At 38.2% G+C, this 26910-nt stretch overlaps 1 protein-coding gene across 3 annotated transcripts in view; it reads left to right on the top strand.

Moving 5' to 3' along the window:
- The window catches only part of Rabgap1 (RAB GTPase activating protein 1), a 124214-nt gene that overhangs the window by 24572 nt on the left and 72732 nt on the right, over nucleotides 1-26910 (top strand). For all 3 annotated transcript variants that reach the window (XM_021155632.3, XM_085834965.1, XM_021155633.3), the window contains exons 2-9: nucleotides 4675-4874; nucleotides 7343-7562; nucleotides 8609-8813; nucleotides 10346-10520; nucleotides 19356-19513; nucleotides 22649-22759; nucleotides 23088-23154; nucleotides 25289-25391. In XM_021155632.3, coding sequence (XP_021011291.1) covers nucleotides 4725-4874; nucleotides 7343-7562; nucleotides 8609-8813; nucleotides 10346-10520; nucleotides 19356-19513; nucleotides 22649-22759; nucleotides 23088-23154; nucleotides 25289-25391 — 1189 coding nt within the window. In that variant the 5' untranslated portion in view covers nucleotides 4675-4724. The remainder of the gene's footprint in view (nucleotides 1-4674; nucleotides 4875-7342; nucleotides 7563-8608; nucleotides 8814-10345; nucleotides 10521-19355; nucleotides 19514-22648; nucleotides 22760-23087; nucleotides 23155-25288; nucleotides 25392-26910) is intronic.

The following is a 26910-nucleotide window of genomic DNA, read 5'->3' as shown; positions in this document are numbered from 1 at the left end:
CTCTGTTGCACTGTACAAAAACAAGATTTTCTCTTCCAGGTATTCCTTTATATTTATTTAGATTAAAATAAATTACAGTGTGTGTTATAGTAAATACTTAATCTCAGTTGAGGGTTTCTACCTTACCTTTGATCATTCAGTTTTCCCAGATAAAAGAAAGGAAACCTTTATATTTCTGATAAGCCTTTAATGCACCAGAGCTGGGCAGGTACCTACTCTCTAAGCTACTTCTCCATCAGTAACTCCGAGTTATAACTTGCTGTCTTAGGGTTTTACTGTCATAAACAGACATGATGATCAAGGCAGGAGCTGACTTACAGGTTCAGAGGTTCAGTCTATTATTGAGATAGCAGTATGGCAGCATCTAGGTAGGCATGGAGCTAGAGGAGTCCCATGGGAGTTAAGCTGAGCAGTGGTGGCACATGCCTTTAATCCTAGCACTTGGGAGGCAGAGGCAAGCCTGGTCTATAGAGTGAGTTCCAGGACAGCCAGGGCTTTACAGAGGAAGCTCAGGGGAAGAAAAAAACAAAAAACAAAAAACAAACTACATCTTCATCTGAAGGCTGCTAGGAGAAGACTGGCTTCTAGGCAGCTAGGATGAGGGTCTTAAAGCCCACACCCGAAGTGACACATCTATTCCAACAAGTGCTACTCCCTGGACCAAGCATATACAAACGATCACTTTTTCAATGTTCCATCTAGGCAGCTCTTAACACCTAGCCTTCATGGCCATATTTTCATGACTCACCTACTCTATGGTGGCTTTTCCTCTTTCCATCTCTACATTACCTCCTGTCCTCTCAGGTCCCTCTCAGACCCCAAGTCCAGGAACTAAAACCCCACCTACCTCTCTTCTGTTCAGTTATAGGCTGTCAGTATCTTTATTCAACCAATAATTTTAAATTAAAGAGCAAGGTCATAGCATTACTTGATGTAAGTGGGGATTCTCTCATTCCTGAGGTGACCAGGGCCAGTATTTAACATTACAATACACAGCAACAGACCAACCATCAACAAATGTGCAATTAAGAAGTCTGTATGTTTTGTTTTAGTAATATGCTGTCTAAATTAGATTGTTTAATTTTTTAGCTAATATATTTTTGAATTTTAAAAAGCCTTAGTATTTGAGTGCATATAATATTCTGCGTGTATAATTTTTTGTATATATATATCCACATAAAGCCCTTAGTCAATATACAGTAGCTCTGTGAGATAGATATCGTATCATTTTCTCTTACAGAAACTGTATAACTAGACTGACTAATTAAGGAGTAGTACAACCAGTGTACATAGTATAAATGATGTGTAGTAAGGTTTTTTAATTGTTTGTTTTCGTGCTGGAGGATCAAACTCTGTACCTCTCACATGCTATGCAGGTGATGTTCCACTAAGCTATAACCCCAACCCTAGGTCTAGTATTCTAATTTGGATTTTTCCTAGCTTCAAATCGCAAGCTTTACTGTCGTAGATAAGGACAGCATTCAGGGAGTCATAGGTTTGAGGCAAGCCTGGGTAATATAACAAGAACGGTCTCCATTCCTCTTAACATCTCCCCAAATAAAATTTAAATAGTATTACCTTCTCACTGGGTACCCATGTCTTTCCTATCTTTATCTGATGTTTATCCTACTTATTTAATAAAACATTTAAACATCTACATTATTCTAGGATCTAAAGATAACAGCCATTCATGAAATACAAAAAGAAGCTTAGGTTTCAGTTTACATGATATTTAAAGGCAAAAGGATAAAATGTATTAAATAGTGGAGAGGTGTCTCCTAACTGGTGAAAATAAAATCTGAAAATAAAACATTAGTTGGCAGTGTCTTAAGACAAAGGCTGTAAAGTGTCTAGAGTCTTGACAGAAATAGATAGCACTTTCTGTGGGGCCTCTTCAAGGTGGATGCTGGGAAGGGCTCTTAACCTATCAATGGAGATCGGAGAGAAGAAGTCTACTTCCTGTGTAGTGTTTCAATAAACCACATTCCTGCTGAATGACAGTTTTAGACAGTTTTCTTAGGCCTTCTGCTATTGTTGCACTATTAGCTTCAATTTAAAATAGACTGTAGACTAATTCAACATGAAAACTAACTTAAAATACAAGCTCTAAAAGAGACTTCTCAGTACTGAGACATTAGATATTAAACAGGCATGTTTGTCTTAATAGAGCTCTGCTTTAGGACCTATAGATAACAGTACAGTTTTTGTCTTGATTTCTGTCAGTTGCAGTACTTTGACCAAGACACACCACCTCACCCAAGATTAATTTTGTTATCTGTAAAATAGCAGTGTGAAGATTAAATTAGAGTACATTCACCACAACGTTAAAAAGCAGCATAATGTTATAACAAAAATCTTGACTGCAATGAGAACATCACAGGGGAAACAATGCCTTTGACTCAAGTAAAAATGGGCAAGTCAGCTGAGAAACTACTGAAAGTAGAGGGAACAGACTAAACTGGAGCTGATCATGTACAGAAGCAGGAAGCCACTGTAGGGTGAGTTACTAAGTCAAATCCTAAAGGTACTGAAGTCTGTATTCCCAGCAAAGCTCTAAGTTAATATTTACCCAACATGTCTTTTAGTTTGGTACCCTAAATCTGCATCTATTAGACTGTATAAATTTGTCTCTCTGCTAAAGTTTTGATTTATTTTCCTAACATTCCCTTTACCAGATATTTAATTTGTATCCATTCAGTGGATGAATGAAGACATTTTTCTTTTGGCTTTTCAGAAGACTATTTTTATACTTGTCAATTTCTGTATAGCCCTGGCTGTCCCGAAACTTGCACCGTAGACTAGGCTGGCCTCGAACTTAGAGATCTGCTTGCCTCTGCCTCCTGAGTGCTGGATAATTTTCAATCTTGTACAATGTATTCTTTGAGGGTGTGTGTGTTAATTTATAAAATTTTTAGTTTATGTTTTTGAGTATTTTGTCTGCCTGTATTATGTATGTACACCACATATGGGCCTGGTACCCACAGAGGATAGAAGGCATGAGGCCCCCTGGAACAGGAATTATAGATGTTATGAATTACCATGTGCATGCTAGGAAGAGAACCTGAGTCTTCTGTGGGAACTGACAGTGCTCTCCACTGTTGAACAATGTTCTTAGCCCTCATCTGATCATTTTTGTAACAAGGACTTACTATATGCCCAAGTCTGACCTCAAACATACACAGTCCTCCTGTCTCATCATCCTGTTAGGATTATGAGTGAACATCACTCTACCCTTCCTTGCTATAAAGTTATATATGGTCTTGTAAATATATTTTATTTGTTTATTTTCTTGTAACAGTCTACCAGTGCAGCTCTGTTTGGCCTGAATTCATAGCTACATAGACCAGGCAGTCCTGGAACACAGAAAGATCTGCCTGTTTTCAACTCCAGAGTGTCTAGTCCTTCCTTCTTTTCTTTCTGTCTTTCTCTCTTATTTTGTTCTGTTTTTCAAAATGAGGTTTCTACATGTAGCTTTTGCTGTCCTAGAACTCACTTTGCAAACCAGGCTGACCATGAAGTCACAGAGATCCACCTGCCTTTGCCTTTTGAGTGCTAGGATTAAAGGCGTGAGCCAACATTGTTCAGTTCTGACTCTTTAATCTTCAAGCAGGAGAAGAATAACTAAAACACAACAGAATGTCCAGAATAGAGTTTATCCTTATCTGTGCCATTAGCTGGTTAAATGATTTTCCTTGGGGTTGCTGTTTTCTTATGTTCAATATTATTGATGATTTTTGTGTTTGTTTGTTTTTCTGCTTAATACTTAGAAGTGGTGCAATTCTAGATGATAGGTTAAGCCTTAGAAGAGCAAATAGTATTTGGCATATGATGTGTGCTTTGTATATATTCAATTAAAAATTTAAAGCACAGGTTGGAGGGATGGCTCAGTGGTTAAGAGCACTTACTGCTCTTGGAGAGGATCAGTTCTCAGTGTACACAGGTTAGCTTACAACCATCATCATTAACTTCAGTTCCAGGGGATCTGAAGCCCTCTGGTCTATACACATGTATATATACACAAATAAAATGATAATCTTAAAAAATTCCAAAGTGTAAACGAACACTTAAGTTGGAAAGGTTAAACACTTAGCTTTATTGATGTTGTCGAACATAGAACTGTACCTATTTCTTTTTATAATATTTTTATTGATTCCAGTCCTAAGAAATTAAGATAGAGGAAGATTCAAGTTTTAATGGAAGATTCAAGTTTTAATGGAGTATATTTCTCAGTTGTAGAGTTTCTGCTTTCTCTATCTTGAATTTATCTCTTATATATTAATGTGAAATACAGTTTGCTATACCATCCTAGTATTTTAAATTTTAGTATTAATAATGCTAGGGAAACGTAGTTATTACACTTTCACAATAACCAAGTGTTTTAACTTCATTTATGTGTAAAGCAATACAAATTAAAGTCCAGAATACTGTTGAGTTCATCTTTGCTTCTGTAAGCCAAGACCTGAGTTGCAATATGTGCCAAAGGCAGCCCTATAAGTAGGTGGGGTTATTGTAAAGGAGTGTTTTAATTATATGGAATCTGAAATATCTTGACCTACATAGCACAGAATACCCTTATCAGAATGAATGAAAAGCTTTTTTTTTTTTTAAAGAATAGAGCATAACTAAATATATGGCAGACATTTTATATGAATCTTTATGGTTTTTGTTTTTCAGGCATTAAAAAAATATTTAACCATTCATGAGTTGAGCCTCATTCTTGAGTTATGGATGACAAGGCCTCTGTTGGAAAAATCAGTGTCTCATCCGACTCAGTGTCTACTCTTAATAGTGAAGATTTTGTCTTGGTTTCCAGGCAAGGAGATGAGACACCATCTACAAATAATGGGAGTGATGATGAGAAGACGGGACTCAAGGTAAAGTTTGACAGCCAAAGTGTGCCTTGCTAAACACTGTGCACAACTTGGAGCTAATAAATAAAAGAGTAAGCTAGGGAGAACACAGGATTGATAGATACACTTTTCAATGGTGTTGAGTTTTGCATATACTTAATGAGTTACTCTTATTTTAAGGATTTTTATTTTGATTAGCTTCTTAAATTTTTTTAAAGCTCCTACCAAAACTCTTATGGTATAAACTTTTTAAACTTTAGGATTGCTCCCTTTTTCCCAGTACTCAGGAGGCAGAAGAAGGTAGATCTCTTGTTTGAGGACAGCCTGGTCTACAAAGTGATTTCTATGGTAGTCAAGGCTGTTACACAGAGAAACCCTGTTTGGGGGGGGGGGGGTGGAGAGGGAGAGAAGGAGAGGGTGGGAGAAGGACAGAGAGAGGGGGGGGCGGCGGGAGCATGAGTGTGAGCACTCAGGGGAGGGGGGTGGGAACAAAGGAGAGAACAGGAAGGAAGGGCGGGGGATGATATTTATGGTGAGTTCCAAATGAAAAGAAGAAAACTGTAGAAGACCAGAAGCTTTCCAAAGGTGGCAGCAGAGTCTCCAGCAGAGTAACATGGAACAAACATCATGTATGATCTGAGGGCCTGCAAGCCTCTTGCATGTTTGGTTCTATTGGAGCTCGATAGCAAACTTGAACTTTGTTCTAAAATGTAAGGAGAAATTTTGGAAGTTTTGAATGGGAACATGATCTAATTTACATTTTAAAAAGCTAACTTGCTGAGAGCAGCTTCCATCATAACAGCATGACCTACTCCCCAGAAGCACTGGTGACAATTATTAAAACAAAAATAAAAAAGAGCATTAAAGTCTTTGGAGATCTTTGAAAAGAAATGCAGCAAATGAAAAGTCTTAATCATGAAACTCTGGTAAGAATCTCTTACTTTAAGCATCCCCATCTTGTTCTTTCTCTCTTACCTGACTGAGAGAAAAAAAATTATATCAGCTCTCTATAGCATAATCAAGAAGATGGCCAGGGAAGAATGGTATTAAAACATACTGTATGGGAAAAATTAATAAGATAGAAAGAAAATGGGGTCATTTCAGCAGGGTCATTGTCCCCTCTGTTCCAGAGCACTAACTCACAGTTTTGCCTTAGGCAACTGGAGAGCCATAAAACAGCTCTCTGCGGCTTCACTGTCAACAAATGTAAACAGTACGAAGCCTTGAGGGGGGGCTTATCAGGATCTTTAGTCATATATCTTGGCTACAGTGTCTAATTCAACCAAACAAAACCCCCAAAACAGAAAAACAAGTGAGACATTATTATCCATACACTGAGAAGAAAAAAGCAGACAACAGAAACTTCTAGTCAATGGCCATTGAATCTTAACTCGCAATGCTTCCAGGACAGCCAGAGCTGCACAGACAAATGAAGTTTTCCAAAGTAATCTTTTCTGCTATGACCAACAAATTATATAGTATCATGCTTACAGAACAGATGTATGCTTAGCAGTGACATCAACTACTACAGATAATATCAGTAAGGGGGCTGGAAAGATGAATTAGCAGTTAAGAGCACTGGCTACTCTTTCAAAGGACCCAGGTTAGATTCCCAGCACCGACGTAGTGACTCACAGCTGTCTGTAGCTTTAATTTCAGGAATGCTGCCGACCTCTTTTGTCCTCTATGAGCATTCAAGCAAAACTAGCCATAAGGAAATAAAGCTGGCTGAAAATTTCAGAACTAAAAAGTGAATAATAAGCATAAATGTTTGATGATTTTAGTCTTCAGAATGTCCTCTAATGTAGCTTGCTCTTTTAACTTTTTTCTATATTGATTATTATTATTATCTTTGTATTTCGTAACTAGTACCAATACTTGGTTTTGTTACCTGTTGCTTGTTTTTCAACACTGAGCCGTCTTGCATTTGTTCACTTCCTTTTATGAGCAACTAATGATAAACTATTACAGCCATGATATATCTTAGTAAAAAACAAAAGAAACAAAAAACAGAAAAAGATAAAGTAAGTATTCCAATACAGTGCTTTTATTTCTCAGGACTGACTGTCCTACATTGTCAGACACATTTACTCATGTGTCTCAGCACTTTGACCACCCATTTGTATCAAATAAGTCTTCCACGGAAATAAAGGAGATTTATTTATTGGAGTAGTCATAAAATATATGTAAAATTTTACTGTAGTTGATATTTCTTTTAACTTTTAAAAGGAAGAACATTTCCTTAAGAAAAGCTATTAAACAGACAATGTTAATGTTGCTATGTTACCTATTTCTGAACATTATTTTTAGATTCATTGTGTACTTTTTACGTAACACAACAACTGCAGCCTTTATTTGTTGCAGATCATCCATTTACAAAAATTTAAAGATTCCTTATAATAAAAGAAATGGTGATACTTTGCTTTAGAACATGGACCCACTTAAATTAGTGCTGGCCTCTCATTTTACTGATTGCATGTATTTGTGCTTAGATTGTAGGGAATGGAAGTGAGCAGCAGCTTCAGAAAGAGCTAGCAGATGTGCTGATGGATCCTCCCATGGACGACCAGCCAGGGGAAAGGTCACAACTGGATGGTGAAGGAGATGGGCCTCTATCTAATCAACTCTCAGCTTCATCCACCATTAATCCTGTGCCTCTGGTAGGGCTTCAGAAACCAGAGATGAGCCTGCCAGTGAAACCTGGACAAGGAGGTTAGGATTACTATCTTGCTTGATATTATTGTTTTTTGTTTGTCTTTTGTTTTTTTTTAAAGACAGGGTTTCTCTGTTAGCCATGGCTGTCCTGGAACTCACTCTGTAGATCAGGCTGGCCTCGATCTCAGAAATCCGCCTGCCTCTGCCTCCTGAGCACTGGGATTAAAGGCGTGTGCCACCACGCCCGGCTTAAGATTATTGTTTTTAATACTTGTGTCTTCTGTACTAGATTCAAGAACAGAATGAAAACCATCGTAAGTTCTCTCCATATTCTAGATTTGAGATGTTGTCAGATGCATATGACGTTCTGATTTCTCCTTTAACTGTATTTCTGTTACAACAAAGAATTAAAAACAGTAGTTACAATATACTGAGAAGGATAGTTTATCCTTTTTTCAGGTGGCTTAAAGAGTCTTCTAGGAAATGGAAATCTGATGAGTTCAGATCCAGACATTAGTATAAAACCTTGTTTCAGAAAATCAGAAACAACCAGAGTTTTCCAGGAAAGAAGAATTTTGATTACGGTGTTAGAAAATAAATGTTTGCTCCAGGCATAACCTCTCAGAAAGCAAGATGGAAGTGGGCGGTACAGAGCAGAAGGCCTGAACAGTTAGGAAAGCTCATCTGCAAGAACAGTTTATTAACTTGGAAGCAGGGTGTTAAAGGATGTAAAGAAGAAGCTAGCTGTGTATTGGAAACATTGTAGTTGCAACCAGAAGACATCAGCATTTTCAGAATACTTGGATACTACATATATATTTGGTTTAAATGTAAATTATAAAATCAAAAACAAGTGAGGAGATGGTATTAATCAGGAGTCAGATATGACTCTCAGGTCACATTTTCAGTTTGGAATTAACATCAATTTGTAAAAATCTTGGTATTAGAGTTCTAGTATGAGTTGCTTGGCTCCCATGGACATGTTTTTGCCCCCTGGAATATAACATACTGTCTTAATTAGCACTTGATTTTCGAACCTGATAAGTCTTTTAGATGTTTACTTGCTGTTCATATCAATACTATTGTTCTTTTGTTTCTTTCAGATTCTGACGTATCAAGTCCTTTTACACCAGTGGCTGATGAGGATAGTGTGGTTTTCAATAAACTAACTTACTTAGGCTGTGCTTCAGTAAATGCTCCCCGGAGTGAAGTGGAAGCCTTGAGGATGATGTCCATCTTGAGAAGTCAGTGTCAGATTTCTCTGGATGTAACCCTCTCAGTGCCGAATGTATCTGAAGGAACTGTGAGGTGAGAGTGGCCCCTGTGAAGTGCTGCTGCACAAGGGAGCACTGGTAGATAGTATATGCCATACTCATGTTTCTACCTGAATTGCAACCCTCATGAAAAATGCTCATTTGTTCGTTCTCCATATCCCAATCCTCAATGAAATATTATAAATTTAAATGACTTGTAGATAGTCGATCTATAGTGACCATTTTTTAAAATAAGAAATGAAATCAGAGACCAGAGAAGTCCTGGAAATGAGTATTGGTTATACTAATTCAAACTAATAAAGATAACTAAGTTTAATGATTGTTACCAACTAGTTAAATACAAAATTGCTAAATAATTACAGGAAATGTGTTTCAGAAAAGTAACAAAATAACATGCGTTTTTAAAAAAACCCTCTTAATTTTACTTTCCTATTGATAAACACAGTCAAAAATCTTGGCTCATCAATACTCTTTATACAGGCTGAGGAAATAGCTGTGTTCTCACAGCTATTTATCTCACAGGGTAATATAAATTCAAAGCATTTTGGCTCTTGCTTATAATCCCAGTGCTGGAGAGGCAGGGACAAATGGATCCCTAGGTCTCACTGGGTAGCCAGCCTAGCCTACTTGGCAAGTTCCAAGACAGCAAATCAGTAAATTTCTTTGGGTAAATGTGTCTTACAATCTCTCACTTACTCTCACAGCATAAGTTAGAGCTCCTTGGGGTTCCTCCACTTTTAACAGTGTTGCCAGGACCTTTCCCCATGGTTAGCTTTGCTCTGCAATATGCCATTTACAAAGTGTCTTCTTGACCTTTCATAGTTCTGTCTTTAATGGTCTGAAGAGAGACTAGAATATTGTACCTGTCACATGAATAGATTTTATTTAATGATGTCCTTTTGACAAGCATCCTTTGAGATTTTATGTGTTGTCAGTTTTTCTGCTTTGTTATGAACTGTTATTTTTTTTTACTTTTATAAACAGGACATTCTTTTAAGAAGATAACCATATGCAAATGTCTTAGTCTGTTTTGGTAGTCTTAATTTATGTACTGATCTTGTCTTTATTTAGTAGTAAGCTATAAGAATTATATATTTGCTGCCCAGGGAGTGGCAGCTTAATCCCAGTAGTTGGAAAGCAGAGGCCAGCCTGGTCTACAGCTTAATTTCCAGGATTGCCAGGACTGCATAGAGAAACTCTGTCTCAAAAAAAAAAAAAACAAAAAAACAAAACCCAAAACCAAACAAAAAGAATCAGATTTGCTGATATTAATACCTTTCTACATGTGTGTCCCAAACATATAACTGTCTAGATTTAGTATCATGGAATTATGTGATATAACCTCAACATCCACATATGAATTATGTATCACAATTCAACATCAACATGGCTAGTATACTAGAAGTAACTTATATAATCATCTCTCTGGACAAATACCCTAATATAAATATAACAAATAATAATATATAGTATGTATATAACATAATAAAAATAATGAAAATAAATTAAGTCCTGTTATAAATACAAGTTGCTCATAATTAATCTCTTCCCTTTTTATCTGGATAGACTTTTAGATCCTCAAACGAACACTGAAATAGCAAACTACCCTATCTATAAAATCCTCTTCTGTGTCAGAGGACATGATGGGACTCCTGAGAGTGACTGTTTTGCATTCACTGAAAGTCACTACAACGCAGAGCTCTTCAGGATACATGTCTTTCGCTGTGAAATACAAGAAGCTGTAAGTATTTTGTTTTGTTTTGAGATGTGATTCCCTGTATACCTCTGGATGTCCTGTCACTGATTTCATAGACCAGGCAGGCCTCAAAAGAGAGAAATGCAAATGAGATTTCACCACTATCTCTGTTGCTACAAGTGCCACAGACAGGCAGATGGTTCAGTGAGTAAGATGCTTGCTGCACAAACATGAGGACCTGAAAACCATCCCCAGCACCCACACTAAAAAGCTAGTCATGGAAGTACATGTCAGTAACCCCAGCATAGGCAGATCCTGGGGCTTGCTGGCCAGCCACTGTAGCCTAAACAGAGTGGTCTAGGTTCAGTAAGAGACGCTGCCTCAAAAAATAGAAAATAGGTGAAGACACCCAATTGCAAGTTCTGACCTCCATGTACATACACACCAGTGAGCACACTTGTGCACTTGCACATACAGTGCTGCAGTAGGTGTGATCTGTTGGTTGAATAGATTCACAACCTTATCCAAACAGTGAGACATTTGCAAGTTGTTTTGTTATTAGTAGGTCCTAAACTTGTTAGAGCCACATGTGGTTATTAACATGTGTATTTACATAAATTCGAGCATTTAGGGAGTATTTTTTGTTAGTTTTCTAATATATTTTTTCTTTTATTGGATATTTTCTTTATTTACATTTCAAATGTTATCCCCTTTCCCGGTTTCTCCTCCTGAAACCCCCTGCTTCTATGAGGATGCTCCCCCTCCTCACCCACCCACTCCCACCTTCCTACCCTGTCATTTTCCTACACTGGGGCATCCACCCTTCACAGGACAAAGTGCCTCTCCTCCCATTGATGCCCGACAAGGCCATCCTCTGCAACATATGGGTCCCTCCATGTGTACTCTTTGGTTGGTGGTTCAGTCCCCGGGAGCTCTGGGGGTCTGGTTGGTTGATAGATAATGTTGTTCTTCCTATGGGGTTGCAAACCCCTTCAGCTCCTTCAGTCCTTTCTCTAACTCCTCCATTGGGTACCCTGTGCACAGTCGAATGGTTGGCTGCGAGCATCCACCTCTATACTTGTCAGAGCAGAGCCTCTCAGGACACAGCTATATCAGGCTTCTGTCAGCACTTCTTGACATCCACAACAGTGGCTAGGTTTAGTGACTATATATGGGATGGATCCCCAGGTAGAGCAGTTTCAGGATGGCCTTTCCTTCCATCTCTGCTTCACATTTTGTCTCTGTATTTGCTCCTGTGAGTATTTTGTTCTCCCTTCTAAGAAGGATTGAAGCATCCACACTATGGTCTTCCTTCTTTTTGAGCTTCTTGTGATATGTGAATAATATCTTGGGTATTCTGAACTTTTGGGCTAATATCCACTTATCAGTGAGTGGAAACCATGTGTGTTCTCTTGTGATTGGGTTACCTCACTCAGGATGATATATTCTAGTTCCATCCATTTGTGTTAAGAATTTCATGAAGTCATTATTTTAATAGTTTAGTAGTACTCAATTGTGCAAATGTACCACATTGTCTGTTTCCATTACTCTGTTGAAGGACTTCTGGGTTCTTTCCACCTTCTAACTATTATAAATAAGGCTGCTATGAACATAATGGAGCATCTTCTGTGTATATGTCCAGGAGTGGTATAACTATGTCCTCAGGTTGCACTATGTCCAATTTTCTGAAAAACCACCAGACTGGTTTCCATCCAAAGTGGTTATACCTGCTTACAATTCCATCAGCAAAAGAGGAGTGTTCCTCTTTTTTCACATCCTTGCCAGCATCTGCTATCACTGAGTTTTTTATCTTAGCCATTCTGACGGGTGTGAGGTGAAATCTCAAGGTTGTTTTGATTTGCATTTCTCTGATGACTAAAGGATGTTGGATGTTTCTTTAGGTGCTTCTCGGCCATTCGATATTCCTCAGTTGAGGATTCTTTCTTTAGCTCTGTAACCCATTTTTTAATTGGGTTATTTGATTCTCTGGAGTCTTAACTTCTTGAGTTCTTTGTACATAATGGATATTAGCCTTCAATCAGCTATAGGATTGTTAAAGATCTTTTCCCAATCTGTTGGTTACTGTTTTGTCCTATTGACAGTGTCTTTTTCCTTACAGAAGCTTTGGAATTTTATGAGGTCCTATTTGTCTATTGTTGATGTTAGAGCATAAGCCATTGGTGTTCTGTTCAAGAAATTTCCCCCTGTGCCCATGAGTTCAAGGCTCTTCCCCACTTTCTCTTCTATTAGTTTCAATGTATCTGGTTTTATGTGGAGGTCCTTGATCCACTTGAACTTGAGCTTTATACAAGCAGATAAGAATGGATTGATCTGCATTCTTCTACATGATAACCGCCACTTGAACCAGCACCATTTGTTGAAAATGCTGTCGTTTTCCCACTGGATGGTTTTAGCTCCTTTGTCAAAAATAAAGTGACCATAGTTGTGTGGGTTCATTTCTGGGTCTTCAATTCTATTCCATTGATCTACCTGCCTTTCTCTGTACCAATACCATACAGTTTTTATTGCTATTGCTCTGTAGTACACCTTGAGGTCAGGGATGCTGATCCGTGCAAACTTTCTTTTATTGTTGAGAATGGTTTTCGCTATCGGTTTTTTGTTATTCCAAATGAATTTGCAAATTGTTCTTTTTAACTGGATAAAAAATTGAGTTGGAATTTTGATGGGGATTACATTGAATCTGTAGATTGCTTTTGGTAAGATGGCCATTTTTATTAATCTTGACAATCCACTAGTATGGGAGATTTTTCCATCTTCTGAGATCTTCTTTGATTTCTTTCTTCAGAGACTTGAAATTTTTGTCATATAGATCTTTCACTTGCTTGCTTAGACTCACACCAAGGTATTTTATATTGACTATTGTGAAAGGTGCCCTTTCCCTAATTTCTTTCTTAGCCTGTTTGTCCTTTGCGTAGAGGAAGACTACTGATTTGAGTTAATTTTATATCCAGCCACTTTGCTGAAGTTGTTTATCAGGTTTAGGAGTTCTCTGTTGGAATTTTTGGGGTAACTTAAGTATACTATCATATCATCTGCAAATAGTGATGTTTTGACCTCTTCCTATTTAATTTATATCCCTTTGATCTCCTTTTGTTGTCTAATTGCTCTGGCTAGGACTTCAAGTACTAATTGAACAGGTAGGGAGAGAGTAGGCAGCCTTGTCTAGTCCCTGATTTTAGTGGGATTGCTTCAAGTTTCTCTCCATTTAGTTTGATGTTGGCTACTGGTTTGCTGTAGATTGCTTTTTCTATGTTAAGTATGGGCCTTGAATTCCTGATCTTTCCAAGACTTTTACCAAGAAGGGTGTTGAATTTTGTCAAATACTTTCTCAGCATATAATGAGATGATCATGTGGTTTTTGTCTTTGAATTTGTTTATATAGTGGATTGCCTTGATGGATTTCTGTATATTGAACCATCCCTGCATCCCTGGGATGAAACCTACTTGATTATGATGGATGATCGTTTTGATGTGTTCTTGGATTGGGTTTGTGAGAATTTTATTGAGTATTTTTGTATTGATATTCATAAGGAAAATTGGTCTGAAGTTCTCTTTCTGTGTTGGGTCTTTTATGGTTTAGGTGTGGCTTCATAAAACAAATTGGATAGTGTTCCTTCTATTTCTATTTTGTGGAATAATTTGAAGAGTATTGGTATTAGGTCTTCTCTGATGATCTGGTAGAATTCTGCACTAAACCCATCTGGTCCTTGGCTTGTTTTGGTTGGGAGACTTTTAATGACTGCTTCTATTTCTGCGGTTATGGGACTGTTTAGATGGTTTATGTGATCCTGATTTAACTTTGGTACCTGGTATCTGTATAGAAAAATTTACCATTTCATCCATTTTCCAGTTTTGTTGAGCATAAGCTTTGTAGTAGGATCTGATGATTTTTTTCTTTTAATTTTCTCAGTTTCTGTGGTTATGTCTCCCTTTTCATTTCTGATTTTGTTAATTAGCATATTGTCTCTGTGTTCTCTGGTTAGTCTAAGTGTTTATATCTTATCTTGTTGAACCAGCTCATGGTTTTGTTGGTTCTTTGTATAGTTCTTATTGTTTCTACTTGGATAATTTCAGTTAAGAGTTTATTTCCTGCCGTCTACTCCTCTTAGGTGTATTTGCTTCTTTTTGTTCTAGAACTTTCAGGTGTGCTGTCAAGCTGCTAGTGTATGCTCTTTACAGTTTGTTTTTGGAGGCACTCAGAGCTATGAGTTTTCCTCTTAGCACTGCTTTCATTGTATCCTGTAAGTTTTGATATGTTGTGCCTTGATTTTCATTAAATCCTAAAATGCCTTTAATTTCTTTGTTTCTTCCTTGAACAAGTTATCGCTGAGTAGAGTGTTGTTCAGCTTCCATGTATATGTGGGCTTTCTGTTGTTTTTGTTGTTATACAAGACCAGCCTTAGTCTGTGGCAATCTGATAGGGTGCATGTGATTATTTCAAACTGATTGTATCTGTTGAGGTCTGTTTTGTGACTGATTAGATGGTCAGTTTTGGAGAAGGTACTATAAGGTTCAGAGATGGTATATTCTTTTGTTTTAGGATGAAATGTTCTATAGATATGTGTTTAATCCGTTTGGTTAGTAACTTCTGTAAGTTTCACTATGTCTCTGTTTAGTTTCTGTTTCCATGATATGTCCATTGATGAGAGTGGGGTGTTGAAGTCTCCCACTATTACTGTGTGAGGTGCAGTGTGTGCTTTTCACTTTAGTAAAGTGAGTGTGTGTACCCTTGCATTTGTAGCATAGATGTCCAGAATTGAGAGTTCATCTTGGTAGATTTTTCCTTTAAAGAGTCCTTCAAAGAAAGAAAGTATCCTTCCTTATCTTTTTTGATAACTTTTGATTAAACGTTGATTTTATTCAATATTAGAATGGCTACTCCAGCTTGTTTCTTTTTCTTTTTTTCTTTTTTCTTTCTTTCTTTCTTTCTTTCTTTTTTTTTTTTTTTAAGATTTATTTATTTATTATATGTAAGTACACTGTAGCTATCTTCAGACACTCCAGAAGAGGACGCCAGATCTCGTTACGGATGGTTGTGAGCCACCATGTGGTTGCTGGGATTTGAACTCTGGACCTTCGGAAGAGCAGTCGGGTGCTCTTACCCACTGAGCCATCTCACCAGCCCCTCTTTTTTTTTTTTTTTTTTTTTTTTTAACCCTCCTTCCTCTCCAGCTTGTTTCTTGGGACCATTTGCTTGGAAAATTGTTTTCTAGCCCTTTACTCTGAGGTAGTGTCTGCCTTTGTCACTGAGGTGCATTTCCTGTATGCAGCAAAATGCTGGGTCCTGTTTACATATCCAGTCTCTTAGTATATGTCTTTTTTTTTTTAATTAGTAACATTCTTTATTCTTTTTTAAATGTTATATTATTTTTAATTTATTTTCTACACTCCATATTCCATTTCCCACCCTACCCCCATCTACCCTCTAACTGCTCCACATCCCACACCTCTTCCCCACTGCACCCTGTCTCCATGTGAATGCCCCCACCCCCACTCCACATGACCTCTAAACTTACCCTGAGGCCTCCAGTCTCTTGAGGGTTAGGTGCTTCATCTCTGAATAAACACAGACCTGGAAGTCCTCTACTGTATGTGTGTTGCGGGCCTCCTATCAGCTGGTGTATGCTGTTTGTTTGGTAGTCCAGTGTTTGAGAGATCTCAGGGTTCCAGATTAATTGAGACTGCTGGTCTTCCTACCCTTTCCTCAGTTTCTTTCAGACTTCCCTAATTCAACAATAGGAGTCAGCTGCTTCTGTCTTTGGTTGGGTGCAAATATCTGCATGACTCTTTCAGCTGCTCTTTTGATCTTTCGGAGGGCAGTCATGATAGATCCCTTTTTGTGAGTGCTCCATAGCCTCAGTAATAGTGTCAGGCCTTAAGACACCCCCCCCCTCCCCTTTTGAGGTGGATCTCACTTTGGGCCTGTTGCTGAACCTTCCTTTCCTCAGGCCCTCTTCCATTTCCATCCTTGTAATTCTTTCAGACAGGAGCAATTATGGGTCAGAGATGTGACTATGGGATGACAACCCCATCCCTCACATGATGTCCTGTCTTTCTGCTAGAGGTGGGCTCTATAAGTTCTCTCTCCTTACTGTTGTACATTTCATCTAAGTCCCCTCCCTTTGATTACTGAGAGTCTCTCACCTCCCAGGTCTCTGGTGCATTCTGGAGGGTCCCCCCAACCTCCTATTTCCTGAGGTTGCCTGCTTCAATTCTTTCCTCAGGGCTTCAGTCCTTTTTCCTAACCCAATACCAGATCTGACTCACAAGTCTATGTCTTTTTATTGGGGAATGGAGTCTATTGATGTTAAGAGATAGTAAGGAAAATGATTGTTCCTTTCTGCTCTTTTTGTTGTTAGAGGTAGAATTATGTTTGTGTGTCTATCATCTTGGGCTTTTTGAAAGAAGATTACTTCTTGCTTTTTCTAGGGAGTAATTTCCTTCCTTATGTTGGAGTTTTCTACCTATTATTATAGCGCTGGATTTGTGGAAAGATATTCTGTAAATTTGGTTTTGTCATGTAATATCTTAGTTTCTCTATCTCTGGTAATTGAGAGTTTCACTGGGTATAGTAGGCTGGGCTGGCATTTGTGTTCTCTTAGGGTCTGTATGAGATCTGCCCAGGATCTTCTAGCTTTCATAGTCTCTGGTGAGAAGTCTGGTGTAATTCTGATAGGTCTGCCCTTATATGGTACTTAACATTTTCCCCTTATTGCTTTTAATATTCTTTCTTTGTTTTGCGCATTTGTTCTGATTATTATGTGTCGGGAGGAATTTCTTTTCTGGTCCAGTCTATTTGGAGTTCTGTAGGCTTCTTGTATGTTCATGGGCATCTCTTTCTTTAGGTTAGGGAAGTTTTCTTCTATAATTTTGTTGAAGATATTTACTGGCCCTTTATGTTGGGAATTTTCATTCTCTTCTTTACTTATTATCTTTAGGTTTGGTCTTCTCATTGTGTCCTGGATTTGCTGGATGTTTTGGGTTAGGAGTTTTTTGCATTTTGCATTTTCTTTGACTGTTGTGTCAATGTTTTCTATGGTATCTTCTGCACCTGAGATTCTCTCTTCTGTCTCTCGTATTCTGTTGGTGATGCTTGTGTCTATGACTCCTAATCTCTTTCCTAGGTTTTCTGACTCCAGACTTGTATCCCTTTGTGATTTCTTTATTGTTTGTATTTCCATCTTTAGATTCTGGATGGTTTTGTTTAATTCCTTTACCTGTTTGGTTGTGTTTTCTTTTTAAGGGCTTCCACCTGTTTACCAGTGTTCGTCTGTATTTCTTTAAGTGAGTTATTTATGTCCTTCTTAAAGTCCTCTGTCATCATCATGAGAAGTGATTTTAGATCTGAATCTTGCTTTTCTGGTGTATTGGGATATCCAAGACTTGCTATGGTGGGAGAAGTGGGTTCTGATGATGCTAGGTAGCATTTTTTTTGTTGTTGTTGCTTATGTTTTTGCACTTGCCTATTGAGGTCTGGTTATCTCTAGTCCTATCTGCCCTTGTTGTCTCCGACTAGAGCCTGTCGCTCCTGTGATCCTGGTTGTGTCTCAACTCCTCAGACTCCAGCTGTCTCTGGGATCCTGAGATCCTGGGTGTGTCAGAACTCCTGAGAGTCAAGCTGCCTCTGGGATCCTGAAATCATGGTGTGACCAAGCTCCTGAGAACCTCTTATGTCAGAGCTCCTGCTAGTCAAGCTTTCTCTGGGTGCTGCAGGGGTGGGTGTTGAGCAAGAGCCCTGGGTCTGCTCTGGTCATAGGTGTAAGCTGAAAGGAACCTGTGCCTCTGGCTGGGTGTGTGGTTTGTGTTTCCCTGCTTCCTGTGGGGGTCCCAGTTACGCTAGGTGTTGGGAAAGATGCTGTGGCCTCAACTATGCTCTTGAGTATGTCAGAGTTCTAGTGATTCTGAGTGTATCCAATCTCCTGGGAGTCTAGCTTCCTTTCTGATTCTGTGATCCAGGGCATTTCAGAGCACCTGGGAGTTGGGTCCCTCTTTGTGTTGTAAGAGTGGGTGCAGAGCCAGTACCCCAGGTCTGCTCCAGGTGCAGGTTCAGACCGGAAGGAACCCATGCCACTGGCCTGACTAGGGTTCCTACGTCCCTGGATCCTGTGGGACCAGTTACTCTGGGTATTGGGACAGATGTTGTGGACTCTTCACCTGTTATCCTGGGCATTTTAGAGCACCTGGGAGTCAACCTTTCTCCAGGTCTAGGTTTCTAATATTAACTATTTCTGTTATTTTTTTTTAAAATCCCTCTTTGATGGTTTTATTTTAGAAATCTAACAAATTAGGTAATTTTAACTGAAAAAAAATCTCTAAGGGAAAGACAAGTGATTACCTTCTCCCAAGTAAATAAACATCTAACCCTAATAAAGTACTTTCTATTTATTTTTATATATTTATTATGATTGCATGTTTTTGTACATGATACAGGGAGTAGGGGTGTGCAATTCAGTTAACAACTTGGCATTGGTCCTCTTCTTCCACCCTATAGAGTTTCAGGGATCCAGGTCTAGTCACCAGACTTGCTCAAAAAGCCTTCACTTGCTGCATCATCTCATTGAACCCAAAAAGGACTCTGTATAAAGTGCAGACCTCCTCAGGGGCAGCCTGCATGAGTTTCTACCATTGCCCAGATTAAGAGAGAGAGCATGCCTAGCATTCAAGAATGATCCCTTTTGTTACTCCTTCCCTCCCTCCACATACACAAAAACAACTGCTGTTCTGTGCTGTATCCCTAAAAGTTGATTTTGCTTGTTTCATGTAAAGGAAGTCTAGCAGCAAATGCTTTTGTGAGTCACTGGCGGGAGAGTGTTTCTGTCTTATTGATAACAGCCAATTTCCTGACATGTCTGCTTATAGGTGAGCCGGATACTTTACAGTTTTGCCACCGCCTTCCGCCGCTCTGCCAAGCAGACCCCACTCTCAGCCACAGCTGCACCACAGACTCCTGACAGCGACATCTTTACCTTCTCTGTGTCTTTAGAAATAAAAGAAGATGATGGTAAAGGTTATTTTAGGTAGACCATCTCAAATTATTTATTTTGCTTAATTTTAGTACACTATTATTTGTGGTACAGAAGAAACTAGGTCAGGCTAGATATATTTGATACTTAAAATGATTACTTCTACAGGGAATATGTAATAAAGGGAGAAAAGAAAGATTTACTTTATTTTTTTTTTTTGTTTGTTTTTAGAGACAGGTTTTTCTTGTAGCCCAGCACAGAGATCCACCTGCCTCTTCCTCCCATATGCTAAGATTAGAGACATGTGCCACCACTGCCTGGCTACAGTGTTAATGTTTAAAGCATTAAAAAAGTTCATCTTATGTCTATCTTTTATTATTTTAAGTCAGAATGGTTGACTGACAGCTGGTAAAAATTATGGCTCAAGGTGGCCAAAGTTAGGTAGACTACATTTTATAGTGATATTGGTATCTTAGTTAGGGTTACTATTGCTGTGGAGGAAATCAAAACAGGAACCTGGAAGCAGAAGCTGATGCAGAGGCCATGGAGGAGTGCTGCTTACTGGCTTGTTCCTCATGTTTACCCAGCCTGCTTTCTAAATAGAACCCAAGATTACCAGCCCTGGGATGACACCACCCACAATGGACTGTACCTTTTTCCATAAATCACTAAAGAAAATGTCCTACAAGCTTGCCTACAGCAGATTTTATGGAGCCATTGTCTTAACTGAGGTTTCCTTATACAGCTTCAGCTCATGTCAAGTTGGCATGAAACTGTCCAGCACGATTTGTCTTGCTTTTTTTGTTAGTTTGGTTGGTTGATTTTTATTTAAAGATCTTATAGTTTTTGACATCCAGTTTTACCATTAAAGTTTATCTAAACACATAAAAAGGAGAAATAATGGGCTTTGTCCCAAGTCGAGCCTTCTACATACAGTTAAAAAAAAAGACCCTATGATTGGTGTTCATCTCTCATTATTTCATTTTATTAATTCACTCATTTATCCTTTGAAAATGGAAATGACTGTGTAGATTAGAACTCAGAGTAAAAGCTAACACTTGGGAGGCAGAAAGAAGCAGGAGGATGGCTGAGTTTGAGGCCAGCCTAACAGCCAGGCCTACAGAGTGACTTCAGGGCAGTCAGGGCTAATCAGAGAAAGCTTGTCTGAAAAACCAATGGGGATCAAAAAACAATAGCAACAACAGCAACAAAATCACCTCAGAATGAAGCTCCAGCCGGCCACAGATTCACAGTAGCCCTCCAGTCTTAGCTTCCCAGCCGCTGATATTATAGGTCTGAGCTGCCATGCCTGGCCTGTTTGTTTTTTTAAGTGAAATATTTCTTTAAATAATAGGAAGGACCCTGAAATAAACATTAAAATTTTTGTTTAATTGCTGCTAATTTTAACAGTGTGGCCATTTTGAAGTTCCTTTACCTCTCCAGTCTATAATTCCCTTATTTGTAAGATGCAGTGGCTACACACAAATCCTTTGTGTCTAAATGTTTGCAAAATGACTGGATTTTTTTCCCATATAGCTCATATCATAAAATGAGTGGTCATAATTAATAATCATATGTACATATCTGTTTCTCATAACATGGGCAAAATCAAATTATGAGAAAATATATGATCTCTAAAAATCACTTTCCAGTAAAAAGAATAGTAGCTGACTAGTTTGGTCTGAAACTAGTGTCTCTTTGGAATTGCAATGCCACCTGGTGGCCAGTTTTATTATTAGAAAAAAAGAAGTCAGTCTTACATTGTTATAATTATTACCAAGCAACTTGCAAAAATTTACCCCTGAGAAACTTTCAAAATGATTGGTTCTGGTTGGTTGCCTGGCTGTTTACTTCCCTGCTTGATTAATTGATTTGGTCTCATTTAACCTTACAAGCAACTCAACCACATAGAATTGTGCCCCAGCTTCCCAAGGTTAAGTCTTGATCATCTCTCTTTAAGGTATACAGTGAGGATTAAATGTAAAGGTAACATAGCTACAGGACAAGAGGTACAAACTGGCCCCCAATGTTCAATAGAGTGAATTCCCACTGGTTACACTTTCCATTTTGCTTCCAATTAATGCAGACCAAATAGTTCTACATCAGGTGACTTTTACTGAGTTTGTATTGTTATTTGGCACTGAAGATTGAACCCAAGGCATATTAGGCAAGCACTGAGTTGTATTGTTCAACTCAGAAGTTGAACCCAAGGCAACTTCTGAGTTGTAATTTACTCAGCTCATTGGTGTTTCAAACTGCTGAGAGAGATTATGTTTACTTACACTTAACTATCCTTAGACCATAAGAGACTACATTAGGGGCTGGAGAGATGGCTCTGAGGCTTAAGACCTCTGCTTTTCCAAAAGTCCTGTGTTCAATTTACAGCAGCCACATGGTGGCTCACAACCTTCTACAATGAGACCTGGTACCCTCTTCTGACATGGAAGCATACAGACAGGCAGAACACTATATACATAGTAAATATTTTTTAAAATGAGAGGGACTAAGGTACATAAGGACAGATGAAAATGAGGCCTGTTTCCCAGAAATACTTAACAGTTTGGAGTATAAAATTTTTCTTTGAACATGTTTATCATTTGTAGATTCCTTTGCTAGAATTCTTTGCTTTGTAATAAAAGTGTTAGAGAATATTAGATTGGCAAATAACACAAATGCACATGCACATCAAGGGAGTATCTAGTGATAAATACTTAACAGTGTTCCCCTACTCATTATTTTATCTACCAATAGTTCCAGTGGTGTTAAGTTAGTGTTTTAAAGTGATAAGAGTTCCTGCATCATGGCTGGTCACCTCTGTCACTGTTACCTGTGAAAAAAGTGCCCCTAGAGCTAGAGAATAGATGGTACATTTGGTGATTATTTTTGTAAAGTGGCTTTTCAATCTTTATTAAGCTGGTATTTATTAGCTCCTTTTCTTGTTTTAATAATAACAGCATTAGTATTAATAACACAAGGTCAGCACTACCTAAGATTAGTAACTTGTCATGGCTAGGCAATAAGAAATTAGTCACTGTTTTTTCATCCTGTTATTCACATTCAGTTCTAGTTTCTTTTTTGCTATTACTTGTAAACCAGAGGAAAGAATCAGAAATATAAGGCCTTTGTTACCATCATATCTGACAAGATAATTATTAGCAACATTAATGAAATATATTGGCCTTCTTACAGTGCTGTTCCCAAAGACAAGGACAGGCAATGCTTTAAACTTCGACAAGGAATTGATAAGAAGATTGTTATCTGTGTGCAGCAGACAGCTAACAAAGAACTTGCCATTGAAAGGTAAACATTTTTTTTTTATGTTTAGCGTAAATATGAGTTTTGTTTTTTAATCTGTCTAGTAGAGTAGTCATACACTTTATTAGAATTTTACTTACAGAGTATATTGACTCTTGGTAATTATTTTGTGCTTTTTGCAGTGTTTCTTACTCTTAAAATCACTCTGATAAATCTTTAATTATTACTGCTGATCTCTAGTATGTGATAATAAAAGACAAAATTTGCGTAGCTCAGGTAAAGATGATTATGATGAAAATATTGGTTGTATTTTAAGTTATATTGTTAGTTTTATCACATTTATGTCAGTTCTCTCTCTCTTTTTTTTAAACAGGTGCTTTGGTCTTCTCCTTAGCCCAGGAAAAGATGTCCGAAATAGTGATATGCACTTGTTGGATTTGGTGAGATTTTGTTGTTGTTGTGGGTTCTTTTGGTTGTGGTTGGTTTTTATTAGAAATCTATAAGCTACTTCTATTTTGTTTTTCTATTGATTTACCTTATCACATTAGACTCAAAACATGTCTTATATATAAACACTTATATAAAAGTGTTTGTGTAAGCAACAAAGCAATGCACAAAGGGACATGGGAGTTACAAGTCTGACCTTGAATGTGTAGGTCAGCCTTGGTGTCTTGACCTGTGTAGTGGGAATAATATTTTTTGTCTACTTATGAGATAGGATTGATGTAAGAATCAAACTGTCAGATCCTTTACTTTACAAGTAGGGACCAGGCACATACACTTGGGAAGCAGAGGCAGGCAGATCTCTGAGTTTAAGGATGGCTTGCTCTGTACAAAGTGAGTTCCAGGACAGCCAGAGCTATACAGAGAAACCCTGACTCAAAATCAAAACAAAATCACCACCACCAACAACAAAAGAACCCAAGTAGGAGTAATTGTAGCATATGCCTATAAGATCCCTTGGGAGGTAGGGGCAATCACACAGGACCTTTTTTTTTTTTTAATCAAATTTAAAAAATGAAATAAAAATGAAAATAGCCGGGCATGGCGGCGCACATCTTTAATCCCAGCACTGGGGGGCAGGGGGATTTCTGAGTCTGGTCTACAAAGTGAGTTCCAGGACAGCCAGGGCTATACAGAGAAACCCTGTCTCGAAAAACCAAAAAAAAAAAAAAAAAAAGAAAGAAAGAAAATAGTAGGAGGTATTATTATTGCAAGTATATGAAAGTCATTATTTATAAAACTAAAAGTTATAAATTTCACCAATGCTTTATGTACATTTATCTTACATATAACTTTAGAACCAGTTATGCAAGTAATTGATGTGCTAATCTTAACTGTAATCATTCACGTGCTCCTCTCTCTGCCTTTAAACAATCTCTGATACTTGAGCGGCTTTACTCAAGGCTACATACATCAGTGACGTCTCTGTTTCACACATTGTTCAGTAGAAGGCTGTTTTGTTGTCTTTTGAGTTTCAACATAAAATACTAAGCATGATGCCACATGAAAAGCTGTCTACACTATGAATGTAGTAGTATATAATGCCTTTTACACTGGAGAATCAATAAATCTAATCCGACTATAGCAGCTGTGCTTATTTGGCTGTTGACATTGTCCATGTCCAGAAGAAAAAACACAGAAAGAGTTGAATACTAAACACTATACATTATTTCATCTTAGAATCATTATTAATAGCATAGGAGTCCAGAAACTAGCCTTGAATCATGTCCTCCACTAATCAAATTTTGTACTTCAGTTGCTGATATGAAAATTAGGTTTATTTCAGATCATCAAATTAAAAATGAATATAAGGTTTTAGAGGGCCATTCAGATTTCATTAATGGTTTGCTGTTTCATCCCAGAGAAGGCCAAGCAATTGCAAGTGTGAATAATTACTGTATCTGCAGTGATGAACTTGGAAGGAAGACAAACAACTCATTGTATTTTCTCCTCTGGAATGAGAGTGCTGGCATCCTGAGAGGAGGCTTTTAAGTTGATGGTTGCAGAGGCAAATGCAATAGTCTGGTTTTATGCTTTTGCATCACAATTTGTCCCTTATATCAGAGCACTGGTGCTTCATAAACACCTTCAAAGTTGAAGCTGTTACAGGAAGCAGTTGGTTAATTTGGGATACAATGTGGTCAGTTAGACTTTTCACATGGACCCAGTCTATTTAGTCATTTTCAGGTGGTCTGCAATTAGTAGAACTTGGTTGCAACCACTGGTTTTTCTGATACATTTCATTGATTATGAGGCACTGTCATCCCCTTCTTTCCTAGCAAAGAACAGTAGTTGTTGTAGGTAACTTGAAACTTAAAGTCTTTGCTGCAGTGTAGATTCCTGTATGCTTTGAGTATTTATTTTGGAGACTTCCCTCTTAGGTAGGTAGTTAGGTAGGTAGGTAGGTAGATAGATAGATAGATAGATAGTGTTATTATATACACTATAAACTTGAAAAACTCAGTACAATCTTTATTAACGTTATGTGTTCTGAAATCCTAGTTTTGAAAAGCCTCAAGATGAGGGTGAGCTGCCTTTGGCATTAAGGTTTATGTTTACGCTTTTCCTTAGGAATCTATGGGCAAAAGCTCAGATGGAAAGTCATATGTTATTACTGGAAGCTGGAACCCGAAATCCCCACATTTTCAAGTTGTGAATGAAGAAACTCCTAAAGGTACTGCAGAATATCTTTAGGCCTTATTCATTCTTATTTTACATGTATGGATGTTTTGGCTACATGTATGTCTGTACAACACCTTCATGCCTGGTACCAATCGAGGTCAAAAGAGAGGGTCAAATCTCTTGAAACTGCAGTAACAGATAATTATGCTACAGTGTGGGTGCTGGGAATTAAACTTGGGTCCTCCAAAAGAGCAGCAAGTCCTCTTTACCACTGAACTGCCACTAGAACCCTGAGATCGTACGGAAATTTTTTTGTTTTGTTTTGTTTTTCGAGACAGGGTTTCTCGGTATAGTCCTGGCTGTCCTGGAACTCACTCTGTAGACCAGGCTGGCCTCAAACTCAGAAATCCGCCTGCCTCTGCCTCCCAAGTGCTGGGATTAAAGGCGTACACCCCCACTGCCTGACTCATACTGATATTTTTTTAGTTTGGGATTTGGAAGGGCTCTGTGTGTAGCCCTTGGTGTCCTGGAACTTACTGTGTAGACCAGGTTTACCTCAAATTCACAGAGATCTTGCCCTTAACTTTCAAGTGCCAATATAAATAAATGGTACTCACCACCACACCTGGCCTGGTCACAGACATTTTTTTTTAAGATTTATTTATTTATTAAATGTAAGTATACTGTAGCTGTCTTCAGACACTCCAGAAGAGGGCGTCAGATCTCGTTATGGATGGTTGTGAGCCACCATGTGGTGGCTGGAATTTGAACTCAGGACCTTTGGAAGAGCAGCTGGTGCTCTTAACCTTTGAGCCACCTCTCCAGCCCCAACATTTTTGATATATACATTTTTTTTTTAATTAGGAAATCTTGGTGAAACAAATAATTTGAATAATTCTTGAATGTCTTACTAAATTTAATCTAAAAACAGTAAAATTTTTGCTTATTTATTTTTCTTTCCTTCTCTCTTCCTTTTTCCCTTCCCTTTTTTCATAACATTTATGTGTGTGTGTGTATATGTGTGTGTGTGTGTGTGCATGTATGTATGTATGTATGTATATGTGTTGGGGGGGGGGTGTTAGCCAGGGTGCATGTAGAGGTCAGTGGGAGTTGGTCCTCTTCTTCCAGCATCATTCTGGGAATTGAACTCAGGTCATCAGGCTAGGTGGCAGGCACTGTTTCCTGCTGAGCCATCATTGCTGGCCTCTCTTATATCTTATGTAGATTTCTAAAATAGTTTCTATAGGAATATTTTTCTAAGTTAGTTTTCAGCCTAGTGAACAGCTTTGCTCATCCAAACATTGTGGTACACACCTTTAATCCCAACACACGGGTAGATTTCGTAAATTCCGGGCAAGCCAGGTCTACAAAGTGAGTTCCAAGATAGTCAGAGCTCAAAGTGATACCTTGTGTCAAAAAAAAGGAAAAGAAAATAATGAAGGAGAAAAAAAGGAAGGATGGAAGGGAGGGAGGGAAAAACAAAACAAAACCCAAAACAGTTTTTGCCTCCTGAATGACCTTTATATATAGTGTGTATTCCATCTTGAAAATATGATGCTATGTGCAACTGT

Source organism: Mus caroli, unplaced genomic scaffold (genome assembly GCF_978045245.1).
Source record: "Mus caroli unplaced genomic scaffold, Mus_caroli_1 scaffold_2, whole genome shotgun sequence".
Lineage (NCBI taxonomy): Eukaryota > Metazoa > Chordata > Mammalia > Rodentia > Muridae > Mus > Mus caroli.
The sequence above is the reverse complement of the archived record's forward strand: the minus strand, read 5'-3'. Positions and strand labels throughout refer to the sequence as shown.